Source organism: Bombus huntii, chromosome 14 (assembly GCF_024542735.1).
Source record: "Bombus huntii isolate Logan2020A chromosome 14, iyBomHunt1.1, whole genome shotgun sequence".
NCBI classification, from domain to species: Eukaryota; Metazoa; Arthropoda; class Insecta; order Hymenoptera; family Apidae; genus Bombus; species Bombus huntii.
The window spans coordinates 7,104,244-7,120,967 of record NC_066251.1 but is presented as its reverse complement, the minus strand read 5'-3'; the positions used below and the strand labels follow the sequence as shown (position 1 = coordinate 7,120,967).

Below are 16,724 nucleotides of genomic sequence, written 5' to 3'. Positions count from 1 at the left end.
ATTAAAATTTTATTTAAGAAATTAAGATCGATCGCATTCGAGTTTTCTTTTTCTTCTTTTTTGGAAGTGATACTATTTACTTCATGAAGTTAATCATATTATTCATTGTATGCAAAAATATGCAAAGCATTCAATATATTTATCCAATTATAAAGTAAGTTAAGTAAAAATCTAATATCATCTATGAGATGAAATTATTGCAATAGTTAATTCAATTATTTGTTCCAAGAGATAGTAAGTTCATTGAATAGAAACAAAATATACTGATAGGATAAACATAAATGAATAAAATACAAACTTCCATTTTCGAATAACTTCCGTTATCGCTAGTTTTTATTTCTGAGCATAGTCCACACATAGCAGAAGTCGTACCTATTAACAAAGTAAAAAAGAAAAAGAAAGAAAATAGGAATATTAAACTTATACTTTCAGAATAAAACTACTTTTTGCATTAATCAAAATTATAATTAACAACTTCAGACTTATTGTGTTTGATTAAATATTTTCGCACAAGTAATTCTGTTTTTAGTTACATAAAATGATATTCTATAAATTTTAAACATACGACAAATGATTATTATTGTCTATAGTTGTCATTTTGCAAATAATTATTGTTAAATTTATAATATTTTTTGCTATATAGCTATATATATATACAATTAGTCTTCTGGAAAGATGTAATGTCTTCTATATTTAAGTTTAGTTATAAATAAATATGATCTCAATCTGATTATTTTTAATCAATATATTGAAAGTATGAATGTTTAAACTTTTCAGTTGAGCACTGCAAGTATAAATCAGTGTAGATTACAAGTTCTTTAAGTGCATACATATATACATATATTCATAATTTTTTAATTACGAGTACATGTGATGTGTATGTATCTGTATAAACGTGCGTGAGACAATTATATCGCTATATCCTGCTATGTCTAATAGAATTAAAGAATTGCGTGTAATTCATAGCCAGAAATTTATATCAAAACGCCACAATTTAGTAAAACTGTAAACTTGTTACATCTTGTAGTGTTTACTATACTTCAAGATTGTATGCACACTTCACATCACGAATTTACAGATGTGTAATATCAATCTTTATTATAAAAGATGTAAAACTTCAATTGTCCTGTATTGGATAAATTTTTTTGCTTCTTCTATTAATTTTTTGAGTTCCTTTGAAGTATAAGATAATGATTAGATCATTATCTAACAAGCCTCAATCAAGATAATCATTATAATTTTCTACGAATCACATCGTGCAATATTGGAAATGACTTCACTAATTTAATTTTATCATTGTAAATCGCTGTATGTATTTTTCTTTTTCTACATATCTTTTTATAATTTCAATGAATAACAAATTGCAAACTGCTTATGTTTTCTTTAGAATAATCAAATTGTATTCTCATGCATATTATAATAGTAGCTCTTACATAGTATTTGTTATTGAAAGATACTATTAAGAAATAAAAATAATAACAGTAGGGAGGAAAATACATGCTTGTTATGTATGAAGAAAGTCTTTATATTATTTATTCTTTTATTTATCACTAAAAAATGAATATATTCAGATATAAATTGTTGCAATAAGGAGATAAACAGTGTTTATTTAACGATATTCCTATATGTGAAAGCATTGAACTGTAAACAATATTTTGAAAGAAATCAAAAAATTTACATTCTCTCTATTAAGTATACAAATTTTAATAAAAAATTTGAAGGTGAATATAATTAGTATTTACTGTAACTAAACGCTGGAGACAAGAAATATGTAACAGACATATTTTAATATTTATACGAGATAACTCATAATTGCGTAATTAGTATTAAATATTCATCTTCCAATTCAATTAAGAATATGAAAAAAAAAATAATTCGAACATTATTCCAATAACTTAGATTTAATTTAGCTCTTATTATACATAATTATATTATTTTACATATGATATCTAAGAATGTTTTACAATTTCACACAGAAAAGTATGCTATAATGAACTGACTAGACAAGTAGAGTTTTATTATAACGTGTAAAAGATATCTATGTAATACAGATGTACATTGAAAACAATGCACATTAGTAATGACATAAATACTTTTTACACATAAGTATAAATTAGTTCATGTAGCTAATATAAACTTTCAATTAAAATAAAATTAAAACAAAATGTGAATAAGTTATTTAAAATGCACACAAAATAACAAATATTATTAGTTAAATATATGCAATTTTTATGATAAAAAGATACTTATTGTCAATTAACACATATATAGTTATACTTAATATCAGAATGGTTGTTATTGTACATAATTCTCTTCAATTATTTAAGTTAAAAATAAATGCTGACAAAAATACATTGAAAACAATTGTCATTGGAGAAATAAACAATGATTTAACATTATCGTTTCTAACAATATCTGACAAATATTTTTGTAAAACGCCTAATTTACAGATACCTTTTATCGGTTATGCATTCCTGTCGTTTTCCAAGAACATATATTTAGAAATCTCCAAAGTCGTATTACTTAATTCTCGCCTCCAACATTTTGTTACTTTATTTCACCCGTATCTCTTGAGGAGAAAAAATGCTGAAAAATGTCACGTGTAATATTATATATTTAGAATAATACATTCAACGATACTTCATGTTCAACGCTAATATAATTTTCATATTTAATAGCTACAACAACTATCAATACTTTTCTTTATTTTCTATAAAGTTTACTATTTCTTACTAGTTCTCGGACTCGGGCTTCAGATACATTGAACGTTTGTTTATTTACTGTAACTTGTATCATATTTATGATATACAATATATGTGCCTCATGCGTTACATAACATAATACCTTAATAAAATTATTTAAAACCACAGTTTGTATATCATTTTGAATAGTGTAAGGAATTTATCTTTCTTTAGACAGTTGTTTATAAGATACTACATAATTTTGGCTTTACTTTTTTACTTTGATCTTTATCAAGAGTGCGTGCATAGCACAGAAACTTCATATCAGTACTATCAGAGTACATAATTTCGACGTATCTAGAGCCCGAGGGAAATTCCTCCTAATCTTCTGAACGCTGGAAATACCTAGTTTCAATGCGTTTGCAGAGATGCACTAGCAGTGGATAGCTCTGGACAATATTTGCTAGTTTGTTACCAGGTAGCGGTGTTGTGACTATCGTAAAAATATGTCCAAAAACTAGGGCATCCAATTCATTAGGTGTCCTAAATATAATTAAATAAAAATATTGTCAAATATAAATTTCATGTATTTAAACTATGGCAACAAATGCACTGTTACAAGGATTCAGGGATTTAAAAGGAGAATTTCGAAAGAATCTTCTGAAAGTGGTGGTAACGCTTCAATTGATTCAGAATAATTCCATAGAGTTTCTTTGGAAGAAGATGCACAGATTTCAAAATCATAAACAGGAGGTTCAAGCAAACAGTTATTCAGGTAATTTCGTCCAATTCTTGATGCATGTTCAAGAAGTTTAGGAAAATCTTGTATAGCTGCAGCAATCTCTCGAACAGTAGGTGGGAGAGAAGGAGTGATTGAAGACAAGGAATATATGTGACCACATACAAGAGCATCTACTTCAGTAGGTCTTTTCAAAAATCAAAACATCAGTGATATTAAACAAAAAACACAGTACACTTTTGTCAATGAAAAAATTTCAAATGGATATAAGATATTTGTTATGTTTAATTTTAATTAACAAAAAGAAATAAAGCATTTATAGCAATGTAAATTAATAACTTATACTTACTTCTCTCCAGAAAAATAATCACTACCCTCCAATCTTTCAGACAATGCTGTACAGCAATTTTGAACCTCCTTACATACTTCTTCTATAGTTTTACTATACCAGCCAAGTACATTGAGTTTCTTTATCACTTCCTTTCTTTTTTGCCAATTTAAAAAGTGATTTAATGGCCATGGATATACACTACCATGCCTTACTTTAGTTACTTCATTCAAAGTTGGTTCATCAACCCAACAGATATATAGCTCAGCATTTACAAAAACATTATTCACTAATGACATATAAGCCCTCATGTCTGCTTTGCAAGTTGCAGATAAATGGTCTGACAAACTTCTGCCTTTATTCCCTATGAATGATACGATATTGTCAAATTCAGATATTAAAAATGCCCCACATTTAATAAATGGTACGCGGCCAGATGGGGACATATATTCTGCATTGCTTCTTGGTTCTATTTGAAAATCAAGGCCACACATTTTAAGGAAAGCTTGTACAGCTAAACAATTTGCATTGTCAGGTAATAATATTTGTTCAACTTCATATGGTTGATACAAAGTAATTGGCTGTGGCCATGGCTCTTGTGCTAAAGAAAAGAGTATTAATTAGGGTTTCTAAACAATAATAATAAGGTTCTGCATAATTAGGAGAAAAACATGAGATAAAAGAAAAATGGTGAAACTAAAAAAAGCTTTACAAAAGAAATATAGTATCTTTTATGTGAAATTTTAGCCATTATTTAAGGAGGCATAAAAAAAAGTGAATAAATAACGTAAATTTGAGAGATAAGGTTAAGTTTCATGGCAGTCAGAACTTAAACACAAAGTATGTATTGAAATAAAGTTTTAATGGTTACCTTCCAATTCTAGAGTGATAGAATCTGCTAACAGGGGACAAGGCATCTTATTTGGTAAGTGTAATACTAATAACAACGTGGAATTTAATTACTTTGCTCTACTCTGAGCTACATCAAATGACAGAACAAGGAAAATCGGTTATAAGGGAATATCGATTCTTTTTTATAATAAAAATTAATGCAGTGAAATTGTTATAATATAATATTGTATTCTTCTTAAAGCAATTACATTATAATTAAATAGCCATTAAATAAAGTATATGTATTAAATATTTATGTAATTACATTATATGTTTACTTTAATGCTTATTAATTTTTAATTTGAGATATTAAATATTTAATTAATTGTTATACATTATATGTTTATTAACATTCTTATATAACGGCAAAAACAAGTAATTGTAAATCTATAATAATAATTGTAATTACATATATACAAATAAGATTGACTAATTTGTAACATAGTTCAAAACAAAAATGTATATAGTATTAAATATATATAGATTAATGATACTTAATTAATTGAAATACTACTACTACTTGGATGAAAATGTATACATATATTTAAAATAAAATATTCCTCATTTTCTTAAATGAGAACTAAACAATTTATAGTAGAGATAATTTTATACAAGTATATATAGTAAATTAAATATATTATAAAAAATTCATTAATAACACGATGGAAGGAGAATACTAGAATTGTACTTTTTCAGCTGTGTCAAATTAATTACCATAATTTCTTGACAAAGAATTGATTTGAAATTTGAACACTGCAAATACCCCGCGTCGGAAGCGATTCGTGATTGCGCGAAAGTTAATGCGCGATAAACAGCAGTTTCTTTTCCTTTTAAACACACCAAGATGTCGAAGAGAGGTAAGTTGTTTCTCCAAATCCAACGAAAATGCAACGAAATCCATTAAAGTGTTAACCATCAATTCAAAAAGAAATGGACAAATGTCAAACGAATGCTTGTAATATACAGTTGGAAAAATAATTTTTCACTAATAGCAACAGAACCTGGATAAATCGATGATTGCATTGGAGAAAAATACCCCGTTAGACATGCACATTAATAGGAAGGACTAATGTGGAATTATTATTTTTCAAGGACGTGGTGGTTCTGCCGGAGCAAAATTTAGAATATCACTGGGCTTACCAGTTGGGGCAGTCATAAATTGCGCCGATAATACTGGTAAGTATTTAGAAAATGTTATAACAATAAAGCTTAACCTAAAAAAACTGGCTATTTTATGAACAAAAACAACACGTGGTTGACGGTTGTTACTGACATTTCTTGATTATTTCTCATAGATTTAATTTTACCTCGAATATGATAAACAGTTATTTAGTAGTACTAAAGCTCTTTAGTATAATAGTTTCGTAAATAAATTTCTGAAATTTTACTTAAAATGAACATTATCACATATCATTATATGAATAAATATTAGTAACTAAATTGCTTATTCAAGCAAAAAAGTGTTATTAAAACTATGTAGTTATTATTTAATACCATTAACAGAAATGTGTTAAACTGAAATGATCATAAATGGAAAAGGCCAACGAATCTATGAAATATGAATTATCCATTTATGCAATTTCAACCAATATATCGTTCACCCTTGCTATTTGATTAAATTCAAGTTTTTCCATAAAAGCTTCTGAATTTTATTAGATTGAATTTGTAATATAAACGTTTTTTTTATAGGTGCCAAAAATTTGTATGTCATCGCAGTTCAAGGTATTAAAGGCAGGCTAAATCGTTTGCCAGCTGCAGGATCAGGCGATATGATAGTTGCTACTGTCAAAAAGGGAAAACCTGAACTTAGGAAAAAGGGTAATTGAAACCATTTTGTAATTCAGTATTCATCTCAAAGCATGTATACACTAGTATCTCTATTATTTTTATTATTCATTTAATGTTAAAGTAGTAACTCTTTTCTATAGAAAGAACTTCTCAAAATTAATTATATAGAATTCTTGTTTTTTATTATTTAATTATTAATTAATTTATACAATTATCAAGAGATACAAACATGGTCATTCTATACTTCTTTTGCGATGATCAAGAGAAAGTATATAATTTGTATGATTAAATAGAGACAAGTAACAATATTGATAACGTTTTTAAACTGCTTTTTTGTAGTTATGCCTGCAGTCATAATACGGCAACGAAAACCGTTTAGAAGGAAGGACGGTGTTTTTATATATTTTGAAGACAATGCAGGAGTCATTGTCAATAATAAGGGAGAAATGAAAGGGTCAGCTATTACAGGACCCGTTGCAAAAGAATGTGCAGATTTGTGGCCGAGAATAGCATCCAACGCCAGCAGTATCGCGTAAACATTCTGTAGAAACTATTGCCCTTTAATAAAATAAATTTGAGTATTTTCTTGTCATATTGTGTTGTACTGTATACAACCGTGTTATACCCCGTTAACGAAGCGCTCGCAATGTACATTTGCCTTGGTAGAACTGGTAACAATTTCTGATTCAATTACAGAACCATTTCTATTTATAGAATTTGCTAAAAATGTAAGAATATTGTTAATAAATAATACATGCATATATATTAAGTTATATAAATAACATCATTACCTCGAATTTGCAAAAAGTTACTCGTTTTCTCTTTTTGAAATTTTACGGAAATTTTCGAACCAAGAAAGAAAGGTATTAAAATCATAGCTGCTGGGCTTCTATGTATATCAGCAAATCTTCTAATAGATTGTTTGAATTTTTCATTAGGAGCAATTTTGCACTTTCTAGCAACATGTATTAAATTAACGTGAGAAACACAAGATTTATAAATGCAACATTATAGTATTTAAAGAAATAATGCTACTATTAAATAATTTATAATTTTAAAAGATACACAGATTAACTTATCTGAGCATTATTCAATTCTTTTATAACCCGATTATTTTCTCTTAAGACATCACAAACTACAATAAATTCTGCTTCCCTACAACCACCAAAAAATTTTTCTCTAATTACATGGGTTGCAGCCATGGCAAATCCTCCTTTTGCTACCTGTAATAATCATAAGAAATATTTTATATTTTCAAATATATTTAACTATAGTATTGTGTAATACATTTCAGTAATATAAAATTATAAGATTTAATACTTACATGGCAATTTTCTATATCCCAAAATACACCAATGGGTGGAAGATACGTTGGTAGAGATGAAAAATTAACTGGACTATCATGATGTGAGGAACGATGATATTTATAGTGACTTAATAATAGGGAAACAGATGCTGCATTTTCAACTGCAACACTATTATTCCTACTATTTAGGTCACATAATGATTGAGATATGCTCCTTTCTATTAGCCTTTCATTTAGACTTTCTGTCTTATTTTGGTCATTTGTACAAAGTGCATAGTAATCTGCATTATCTTGGTCTGCCATGTGGTTCAAAGAATGTCATGTAACATTCCAATACAAAATCTACGATCAAAATAATGCGTATAATAAATATATATTCAATGGGAATAAATAGAAGCAATATTTTATTAATATACAATTACGTGCGATAGGGAAATAAAGCCTAGTAATGACAAGAGAATGAAGAAAAAATGAATATTAACAAAATTTATAAATATCACTACTATATTTTGTGTTGTTAATAATGTATTAGTATTATTATTATGAACATCATCAAATAATATTAAAAAATTGCACAGATAATATTCAATACATGATATAATATACAAAAAATCGTACGTTATATAAAACATTAATACATCACATAGTTTAAAAAATTGTTGTCGGCTTGTACGGGCATACAGGACGTGACCAAACGTAAGATAAACGAAATTTCTTAAAAAGTACCAGAAAAACTACAAAACAATCGATAAATTAAAATCACAAACGACACATACATTGTATCGACCCCTCCATAAAATTAGTACCACAAACAGGAAGCAAACATAGATCAAAGTAACATGCAACTATCCAATTCGCTAACTGTTCCGCATCTTAAGCAATGCACAATGCATTTTGCAAGCTCAGATAATAGCTTTATGTTTCTAAGTCATTAATTGAATTTGTCCGATATAACATATGGTTGATACAAAGTAATTGGCTGTGGCCATGGCTCTTGTGCTAAAGAAAAGAGTATTAATTAGGGTTTCTAAACAATAATAATAAGGTTCTGCATAATTAGGAGAAAAACATGAGATAAAAGAAAAATGGTGAAACTAAAAAAAGCTTTACAAAAGAAATATAGTATCTTTTATGTGAAATTTTAGCCATTATTTAAGGAGGCATAAAAAAAAGTGAATAAATAACGTAAATTTGAGAGATAAGGTTAAGTTTCATGGCAGTCAGAACTTAAACACAAAGTATGTATTGAAATAAAGTTTTAATGGTTACCTTCCAATTCTAGAGTGATAGAATCTGCTAACAGGGGACAAGGCATCTTATTTGGTAAGTGTAATACTAATAACAACGTGGAATTTAATTACTTTGCTCTACTCTGAGCTACATCAAATGACAGAACAAGGAAAATCGGTTATAAGGGAATATCGATTCTTTTTTATAATAAAAATTAATGCAGTGAAATTGTTATAATATAATATTGTATTCTTCTTAAAGCAATTACATTATAATTAAATAGCCATTAAATAAAGTATATGTATTAAATATTTATGTAATTACATTATATGTTTACTTTAATGCTTATTAATTTTTAATTTGAGATATTAAATATTTAATTAATTGTTATACATTATATGTTTATTAACATTCTTATATAACGGCAAAAACAAGTAATTGTAAATCTATAATAATAATTGTAATTACATATATACAAATAAGATTGACTAATTTGTAACATAGTTCAAAACAAAAATGTATATAGTATTAAATATATATAGATTAATGATACTTAATTAATTGAAATACTACTACTACTTGGATGAAAATGTATACATATATTTAAAATAAAATATTCCTCATTTTCTTAAATGAGAACTAAACAATTTATAGTAGAGATAATTTTATACAAGTATATATAGTAAATTAAATATATTATAAAAAATTCATTAATAACACGATGGAAGGAGAATACTAGAATTGTACTTTTTTAGCTGTGTCAAATTAATTACCATAATTTCTTGACAAAGAATTGATTTGAAATTTGAACACTGCAAATACCCCGCGTCGGAAGCGATTCGTGATTGCGCGAAAGTAAATGCGCGATAAACAGCAGTTTCTTTCCCTTTTAAACACAGCAAGATGTCGAAGAGAGGTAAGTTATTTTTCCAAATCCTACGAAAATGCAACGAAATCCATTAAAGTGTTAGCCATCAATTCAAAAAGAAATGGACAAATGTCAAACGAATGCTTGTAATATACAGTTGGAAAAATAATTTTTCACTAATAGCAACAGAACCTGGATAAATCGATGATTGCATTGGAGAAAAATACCCCGTTAGACATGCACATTAATAGGAAGGACTAATGTAGAATTATTATTTTTCAAGGACGTGGTGGTTCTGCCGGAGCAAAATTTAGGATATCACTGGGCTTACCAGTTGGGGCAGTCATAAATTGCGCCGATAATACTGGTAAGTATTTAGAAAATGTTATAACAATAAAGCTTAACCTAAAAAAACTGGCTATTTTATGAACAAAAATAACACGTGGCTGACGGTTGTTACTGACATTTCTTGATTATTTCTCATAGATTTAATTTTACCTTGAATATGATAAACAGTTAATTTAGTAGTACTAAAGCTCTTTAGTATAATAGTTTCGTAAATAAATTTCTGAAATTTTACTTAAAATGAACATTATCACATATCATTATATGAATAAATATTAGTAACTAAATTGCTTATTCAAGCAAAAAAGTGTTATTAAAACTATGTAGTTATTATTTAATACCATTAACAGAAATGTGTTAAACTGAAATGATCATAAATGGAGAAGGCCAACGAATCTATGAAATATGAATTATCCATTTATGCAATTTCAACCAATATATCGTTCACCCTTGCTATTTGATTAAATTCAAGTTTTTCCATAAAAGCTTCTGAATTTTATTAGATTGAATTTGTAATATAAACGTTTTTTTTATAGGTGCCAAAAATTTGTATGTCATCGCAGTTCAAGGTATTAAAGGCAGGCTAAATCGTTTGCCAGCTGCAGGATCAGGCGATATGATAGTTGCTACTGTCAAAAAGGGAAAACCTGAACTTAGGAAAAAGGGTAATTGAAACCATTTTGTAATTCAGTATTCATCTCAAAGCATGTATACACTAGTATCTCTATTATTTTTATTATTCATTTAATGTTAAAGTAGTAACTCTTTTCTATAGAAAGAACTTCTCAAAATTAATTATATAGAATTCTTGTTTTTTATTATTTAATTATTAATTAATTTATACAATTATCAAGAGATACAAACATGGTCATTCTATACTGCTTTTGCGATGATCAAGAGAAAGTATATAATTTGTATGATTAAATAGAGACAAGTAACAATATTGATAACGTTTTTAAACTGCTTTTTTGTAGTTATGCCTGCAGTCATAATACGGCAACGAAAACCGTTTAGAAGGAAAGACGGTGTTTTTATATATTTTGAAGACAATGCAGGAGTCATTGTCAATAATAAGGGAGAAATGAAAGGGTCAGCTATTACAGGACCCGTTGCAAAAGAATGTGCAGATTTGTGGCCGAGAATAGCATCCAACGCCAGCAGTATCGCGTAAACATTCTGTAGAAATTATTGCCCTTTAATAAAATAAATTTGAGTATTTTCTTGTCATATTGTGTTGTACTGTATACAACCGTGTTATACCCCGTTAACGAAGCGCTCGCACTGTACATTTGCCTTGGTAGAACTGGTAACAATTTCTGATTCAATTACAGAACTATTACTATTTATAGAATTTGCTAAAAATGTAAGAATATTGTTAATATATAATACATACACATATATTACGTTATATAAATAACATCATTACCTCGAATTTGCTGAAAGTTACTTGTTTTCTCTTTTTGAAATTTTACGGAAATTTTCGAACCAAGAAAGAAAGGTATTAAAATCATAGCTGCTGGGCTTCTATGTATATCAGCAAATCTTCTAATAGATTGTTTGAGTTTTTCATTAGGAGCAATTTTGCACTTTCTAGCAACATGTAATAAATTAACGCGGGAAACACAAGATTTATAAATGCAACATTATAGTATTTAAAGAAATAATGCTACTATTAAATAATTTATAATTTTAAAAGATACACAGATTAACTTATCTGAGCATTATTCAATTTGCGATTAGTTCCAATTGATTGTGTTTGATTCCATCAGATTCACTTTCATCGCTGCAGAGTGAAACTTTGCGGACTACCATACATATATACGTTCTGCGTAAGCCATCAATTTGGCTGAGAAACTCATATATGTTTTGGGCGAAACCAACTAATACTACCAAGAGACATGTGTCATTTTATTTATCCTGTAGAGGATCTGTGCATGTACGTGTCTAGAATTTCACATCTATGATCGAAAAGCGCATCTACGCAGGAATGTGTGTAGGTAATTTTAAGTGATTATCGTGGTAGTAGCTTGGCCTCACGTTCATGGTTGACTTTGAACTTCTCCGTCTGCAAAAGGTTAAAATTCTCACGATCTGGTAACGGTGGAACTGATCCGTCTTCGATAATTTATATTAAGTAAATGATTTAAATCTCCACTCAGGTAAATAATTTAATACCGCATATATCAAAATTTTTATAATAGAATGAATTGTATTTGTATTGTCTTGCATCAAAGTTAGCTTTTTAGAAATGTACCACAATTTCATAACCCTATATACAAATACAATTATATGCAATTTAATACAATAGAATTAAACAATACATAACACATATGTATAAAAAATATTTTGTACATTTGGTTATAACACTTCAAAAATTCTAAAAGGAATATGATAAGAAAATATGATTTTTCAATTACAACAAAATTAAAAGTCGGTGAAGTTTCTCATACAATTTTTTATTTTCCCACTGCGTACAGATTTGAGTATGCAACGTGCTCCATTAAGCACTTGTAGCTGATGGTGCCGAGGTAGTAGCTTGTGCCTGTTCCTCGCGAATGCGGTCTTTTTTAAGTTGACCCATAAACGAAGCCTTATCAGCAGCGGTCTGGAAACGACCATGTCCAAATTTGGAGCTGGTATCGATGAATTTAAGATTGATCTTTTCCAACGCTGAACGTTTGGTGTGTACCAGTAAAGACTATAAAGAAATACATGTTTGTATTATAATTACATCAATTTGATATAAGATAATTATAATTCTGATTACATATCAGTCCTATCATTAAATATCACTTTAATTTCATAACAGTAACGGCTCTATGAATTTCATCACGAAAATACTAGTAAAATTAATAAAAAAAGCCGGTCATAGCGTATTACCTTGCGCAATGTTATTACACGCTTTTTTGGTCCCATACAACAACCTTTGATCATAATGAAGTCATTATTCACTTCACCATAGTGAGGGAAACCTCCCATAGGAGTGATAGTTTTTTCAGTAAGATCGTATTCTGTAGATGCGTTGTTCTTCACGATCTGAAAAATATTGAAAATTTATTAAAGTTTTCCATGACAAACAATAGAAATTTATAATAAATTAATATATAATACATGTTACTTGCTTTGGAGATCTAAAGTATCATGATCGACGGCTTTTAGATACTATGACTACAAGTTATTCATGTACGCCTCTCATAAAGTTACCTTCGTAGAAAAAGAAAATAACATAGGGAAGAGGCACTATTCATTATAAAAAGTAGACACGTACCTTGCCATCCTTAGTGTGAATTCCTTGCCCAATTCTGTAGATTTTTTTGTTCATTTCTGTACGATGATGGTAACCCTTTTGACCAGCACGGGCAACAGTGAAAGAGACACGGCTTGGATGCCATGCTCCAATACAAGCAACTTTTCTTAGACCTTTGTGAGTCTTACGTGGCAACTTTTTCGTATGCCAACGCGATGTAACACCTGTAAAGATTGTACATACATACGTATATTACATGCTATGTTCATTAAGAACAAGCTTCAAAAGAATAGAAGCGTAACTTTTAGTATTAGAAGGATAACTTTTAATATTAGTAAGGACTTCAGTAGGAAGGCAGCATGAAATATCTTCAAAACAATCAGATAAATCTTATCATGTTTTGTCATCATTTAGTCCATGTTCTTTAAACTACGTACATAATTTTTAACCCTTTGCGGACTACCGCCGCATATATGCGTTCTGCGTAAACCACCAATCTGGCCGAGGAACTCATATATGCGTTTGGCAAAGACAATTGATAGAGCCGAAAGATTCATATGTGTCCCACTTAAACTTGTCGCTATGGTCGAAAAACTGATATCTCATGTATGCGTATATGCAAAAGACTCATAAATATGTCAGTTTATTTATCCTGTGGAGAATCTGTGCATGTACATGTGTAGAATTTGACATTTATGAACGAAAAGCACGTCTAAGCAGAAAGGTGCACTGGCAATTTTAAATGACTATCGCGGCAGCAGCTCGGTCTTCACGGGTACGGTTGACTTCGAACCGTCCCGTCCACAAAGGGTTAAAAATCATATAGAGAAATGATCTATATTAGACATACCTTTGTATCCTTTTCCTTTAGTGACGCCAATTACATCTATCATTTCGTCTGGAGCAAAGACGTTATTGACAGGGACTGGTTTTTCCAAATGTTCACGAGCCCATTGAACTTTGTCTACAATAGTTCCACCATTTAGCTGAATTTCCATTATATGAGCTTTCTTTTGACGTTGCCTCAACAATTTCATCTATAATTAACAATTTCAATAAATAATATCTAAATGAATATTTTATAATATATTATAAATAAACAATACATTTTATATAATAGAATTACCTGTGTGTGAGCAATAATTCGCACAACTTTGCAGTACTTAATAATCTTTGCAAAGTCACTTTCAATAGATTTACGGCCAAGATCATCTTGCCATTTCTTGGAAGCCTTTGTAAATGCCTTCTTTTTGCTCTTATACCTACACAAAAATAACTATAATGGCTGTATTTTTGCTAACAAGTTACAAGTAACCGCATCTGTAACGTGCCAGCCTCATCATAATGAGCGGAGACTGCACACACTTTGGATCAACCTTACCAAAAGATTTTTTCATTTCGAGGTTAAATCCAAATAAATACTCTCATCAAAATGAGCGGAGAGCTGATTTCAGATTGATTTTAATATGCTCCATAACACTATGTAACAGATGTTTAATATATGTTAACATAAAAGCATTACCAGTTTTTATAAAATCTTCTACGACAATCTTCCGACAAATGTTCCGCCCATACTGTAGTCAGGGCACGTAATCCATGTGGAGTTTCAATATACCCAACTACACCAACTACAATCATAGGTGGTGCTTCTAAAATGGTAACTGCTTCCACAATTTCTTTCTTATTTACCTCTAAATAAAGAAAGCAAAATATAAAATTAGATGTGTATTCATACAGGTACCATAAAAAGTTATAGTAATATAATAGAACTGTGCCAGGCATGGTTTGTCTCAATGATCATCACCCAATGGGTTCCAAAGAGGTTATGGAATATGCCGTGCCTCCCTGCTCTCTGCATTCGCAGGGCATAGAGTTGTTTTTCGACACTGCGGTCCAGACCATACTGCACAATATCAAGCAGCTCTTTTACCGCAACCAAAGTTGACCAACACATTTCTGCATTTATCAAACTAAGGCCATAGTGTCGGACATGCAGTACTGCTTTGCTAGCTGACTGCAGAGCAAAATTAGATTTGATTGGACACAGAGCAAGAAAAACCAAATATTTAATTGAAGAAACTAGCATTAACAGTCGAAAAAAAAAACAGAAAACTAATTAAAATTGGATATCTGAGGCATGAATATTGAAAGAAATATACATAAAGCCAGATTTCCATTGCACAAAGGCATTATTAAGATTTCATAAAGACAAGCGATCTCTTCTCGCATGCTGCTACACCCTTTTTTATGGTTTATGGCTATATATGCAATAATCATGTACATATTTATATAAATATGTACAACATATACAAAGTACATGTAATATTTCTATGAATAAGTTTGTTTGTATTTTTTTACGTAATCCTATAGACTATTGAAATACGCGACAAAATTTTGTCTCTACTGAGCAACAAAATGGTGGAAATCGTGATCGCTTCTTAGTATAGCAAATTCCCAACCAATTAACAGGGGTAATAGATATTATGTATAGTTTTAATCTATTGTATTTAAAGAAACAAATAAATTATAGTAGAAAATATTACTTACTTGATCCAGGACGATCAGCTTCCCTGACTACGTGAGTCATACCAGCTTTGTAACCAACAAAAGCCGTTAAATGTACAGGTTTGCTCGGATCATCTTTGGGGAAAGCCTTAACTTTACCACGATGCCGTTGAGATCTTTTTTTGGGATAGAATCCCATAGATCCATGGCGGGGTGCGCTGAATTTTCTGTGCGACTATAAAAGGCATATTTTTCATGTTAATTGAACGATACATATAAGTAAAAAAAAAATACAATTAATTTATATATCAGACCGCCCTAGAGTTTATCCTCAAAATTTTTCAGTTTAATAACCATAAACATTTAAAAAATGTGATCATCATGAAATGTAATTAAAGTGAAACACGTGGCCGGTGTATGAGAAACTTACTCTGATTATTTTATAAAACATTTTAACTAACTTTTATTGCGAAAAATGTAACAATGCCATTGTTAAGATATTTTATGATAAAATAATTGTTTCTCACATTAATGTAAAACATAATGCACAAATCTGCTTATCTTTTACGAAGGATAATAAACGTACAAACTTACCATCTTGACTGCAACGATGAAAATGGAAGAGCCACTTCCTAAAATTTTAGTTTTATACTTCTAGGACAAATAAGTTGTACCAACATTTTCAATAAAAAGGTAACTAGATGTGGAAGTGTTTAAAAACTAGGAATATCAAATAATTTATTTACCTGTATTATACTAGCAGATTTGAAGTATTCTTTTTATGATGTTTTGTGAT

At 29.4% G+C, this 16,724-nt stretch overlaps 5 protein-coding genes, 1 long non-coding RNA gene and 1 other non-coding gene across 11 annotated transcripts; 3 read left to right on the top strand and 4 right to left on the bottom strand.

Annotated features, from left to right (window-relative positions):
* Positions 1-298: 298 nt before the first annotated feature.
* LOC126873187 (metaxin-2-like) lies at positions 299-9,398 on the bottom strand. 3 transcript variants are annotated; one of them, XM_050633810.1, is made up of 4 exons: positions 9,003-9,398; positions 3,770-4,349; positions 3,087-3,224; positions 299-372 (listed from the first exon to the last, which is right to left on the bottom strand). In XM_050633810.1, the coding sequence occupies exons 1-4, from the start codon at positions 9,046-9,048 to the stop codon at positions 327-329; spliced, it is 810 nt and encodes a 269-aa protein (XP_050489767.1). In that variant the 5' UTR covers positions 9,049-9,398; the 3' UTR covers positions 299-326. The 3 variants fall into 3 exon arrangements, with proteins under 3 accessions (XP_050489767.1, XP_050489766.1, XP_050489768.1); XM_050633809.1 differs by lacking the exon at positions 9,003-9,398 and adding an exon at positions 4,620-4,997; XM_050633811.1 differs by lacking the exon at positions 9,003-9,398 and adding an exon at positions 4,620-4,994 and having other exon boundaries at positions 299-2,586.
* On the top strand, positions 5,340-7,019 carry LOC126873193 (60S ribosomal protein L23). Its single transcript, XM_050633816.1, has 4 exons — positions 5,340-5,496; positions 5,732-5,815; positions 6,329-6,457; positions 6,767-7,019. Exons 1-4 carry the CDS (start codon positions 5,484-5,486, stop codon positions 6,961-6,963), a joined length of 423 nt encoding a protein of 140 aa, XP_050489773.1. The 5' UTR covers positions 5,340-5,483; the 3' UTR covers positions 6,964-7,019.
* On the bottom strand, positions 6,959-8,500 carry LOC126873192 (meiosis regulator and mRNA stability factor 1-like). The gene is made up of 5 exons (XM_050633815.1): positions 8,352-8,500; positions 7,752-8,075; positions 7,503-7,650; positions 7,219-7,378; positions 6,959-7,147 (listed from the first exon to the last, which is right to left on the bottom strand). Exons 2-4 carry the CDS (start codon positions 8,034-8,036, stop codon positions 7,362-7,364), a joined length of 450 nt encoding a protein of 149 aa, XP_050489772.1. The 5' UTR covers positions 8,037-8,075; positions 8,352-8,500; the 3' UTR covers positions 6,959-7,147; positions 7,219-7,361.
* Positions 9,399-9,715: 317 nt separating the features above from the next.
* Positions 9,716-11,403, top strand: LOC126873194 (60S ribosomal protein L23). The gene is made up of 4 exons (XM_050633817.1): positions 9,716-9,879; positions 10,115-10,198; positions 10,713-10,841; positions 11,151-11,403. The coding sequence occupies exons 1-4, from the start codon at positions 9,867-9,869 to the stop codon at positions 11,345-11,347; spliced, it is 423 nt and encodes a 140-aa protein (XP_050489774.1). The 5' UTR covers positions 9,716-9,866; the 3' UTR covers positions 11,348-11,403.
* Positions 11,404-11,772: 369 nt separating this feature from the next.
* Positions 11,773-12,760, top strand: LOC126873197 (uncharacterized). The gene is made up of 2 exons (XR_007692329.1): positions 11,773-12,173; positions 12,251-12,760. It is a non-coding gene; the product is annotated as an uncharacterized LOC126873197 (long non-coding RNA).
* On the bottom strand, positions 12,617-16,609 carry LOC126873186 (60S ribosomal protein L3). 3 transcript variants are annotated; one of them, XM_050633806.1, is made up of 8 exons: positions 16,523-16,608; positions 15,971-16,163; positions 14,946-15,114; positions 14,550-14,685; positions 14,274-14,460; positions 13,445-13,647; positions 13,057-13,212; positions 12,617-12,874 (listed from the first exon to the last, which is right to left on the bottom strand). In XM_050633806.1, exons 1-8 carry the CDS (start codon positions 16,523-16,525, stop codon positions 12,677-12,679), a joined length of 1,245 nt encoding a protein of 414 aa, XP_050489763.1. In that variant the 5' UTR covers positions 16,526-16,608; the 3' UTR covers positions 12,617-12,676. The 3 variants fall into 3 exon arrangements, 2 of the variants coding, with proteins under 2 accessions (XP_050489763.1, XP_050489764.1); XR_007692325.1 differs by lacking the exon at positions 12,617-12,874 and adding an exon at positions 13,299-13,380 and having other exon boundaries at positions 13,058-13,212; positions 16,523-16,609; XM_050633807.1 differs by lacking the exons at positions 15,971-16,163; positions 16,523-16,608 and adding an exon at positions 15,199-15,418.
* LOC126873594 (small nucleolar RNA U43) lies at positions 16,233-16,311 on the bottom strand. Its single transcript, XR_007692466.1, has one exon. It is a non-coding gene; the product is annotated as a small nucleolar RNA U43 (small nucleolar RNA).
* Positions 16,610-16,724: the final 115 nt, after the last annotated feature.

Coding starts and splice junctions, on each gene's coding strand:
- LOC126873193 (XM_050633816.1), top strand. Junction 5,816..6,328: donor AAATTGCGCCGATAATACTG/GTAAGTATTTAG, acceptor TTTTTTTTATAG/GTGCCAAAAATTTGTATGTC. Junction 6,458..6,766: donor ACCTGAACTTAGGAAAAAGG/GTAATTGAAACC, acceptor GCTTTTTTGTAG/TTATGCCTGCAGTCATAATA.
- LOC126873186 (XM_050633806.1), bottom strand. Junction 14,686..14,945: donor AGAAGATTTTATAAAAACTG/GTAATGCTTTTA, acceptor ATTTTTGTGTAG/GTATAAGAGCAAAAAGAAGG. Junction 13,648..14,273: donor TAAAGGAAAAGGATACAAAG/GTATGTCTAATA, acceptor CAATCTTTACAG/GTGTTACATCGCGTTGGCAT.
- LOC126873194 (XM_050633817.1), top strand. Junction 10,199..10,712: donor AAATTGCGCCGATAATACTG/GTAAGTATTTAG, acceptor TTTTTTTTATAG/GTGCCAAAAATTTGTATGTC. Junction 10,842..11,150: donor ACCTGAACTTAGGAAAAAGG/GTAATTGAAACC, acceptor GCTTTTTTGTAG/TTATGCCTGCAGTCATAATA.
- LOC126873187 (XM_050633810.1), bottom strand. CDS start 9,048: ATGCCTTGTCCCCTGTTAGCAGATTCTATCACTCTAGAATTGGAAG. Junction 4,350..9,002: donor TATCACTCTAGAATTGGAAG/GTAACCATTAAA, acceptor TCTTTTCTTTAG/CACAAGAGCCATGGCCACAG. Junction 3,225..3,769: donor GATTATTTTTCTGGAGAGAA/GTAAGTATAAGT, acceptor AATTATATTTAG/GACACCTAATGAATTGGATG.
- LOC126873192 (XM_050633815.1), bottom strand. CDS start 8,036: ATGGCAGACCAAGATAATGCAGATTACTATGCACTTTGTACAAATGAC. Junction 7,651..7,751: donor GGGATATAGAAAATTGCCAT/GTAAGTATTAAA, acceptor TGATTATTACAG/GTAGCAAAAGGAGGATTTGC.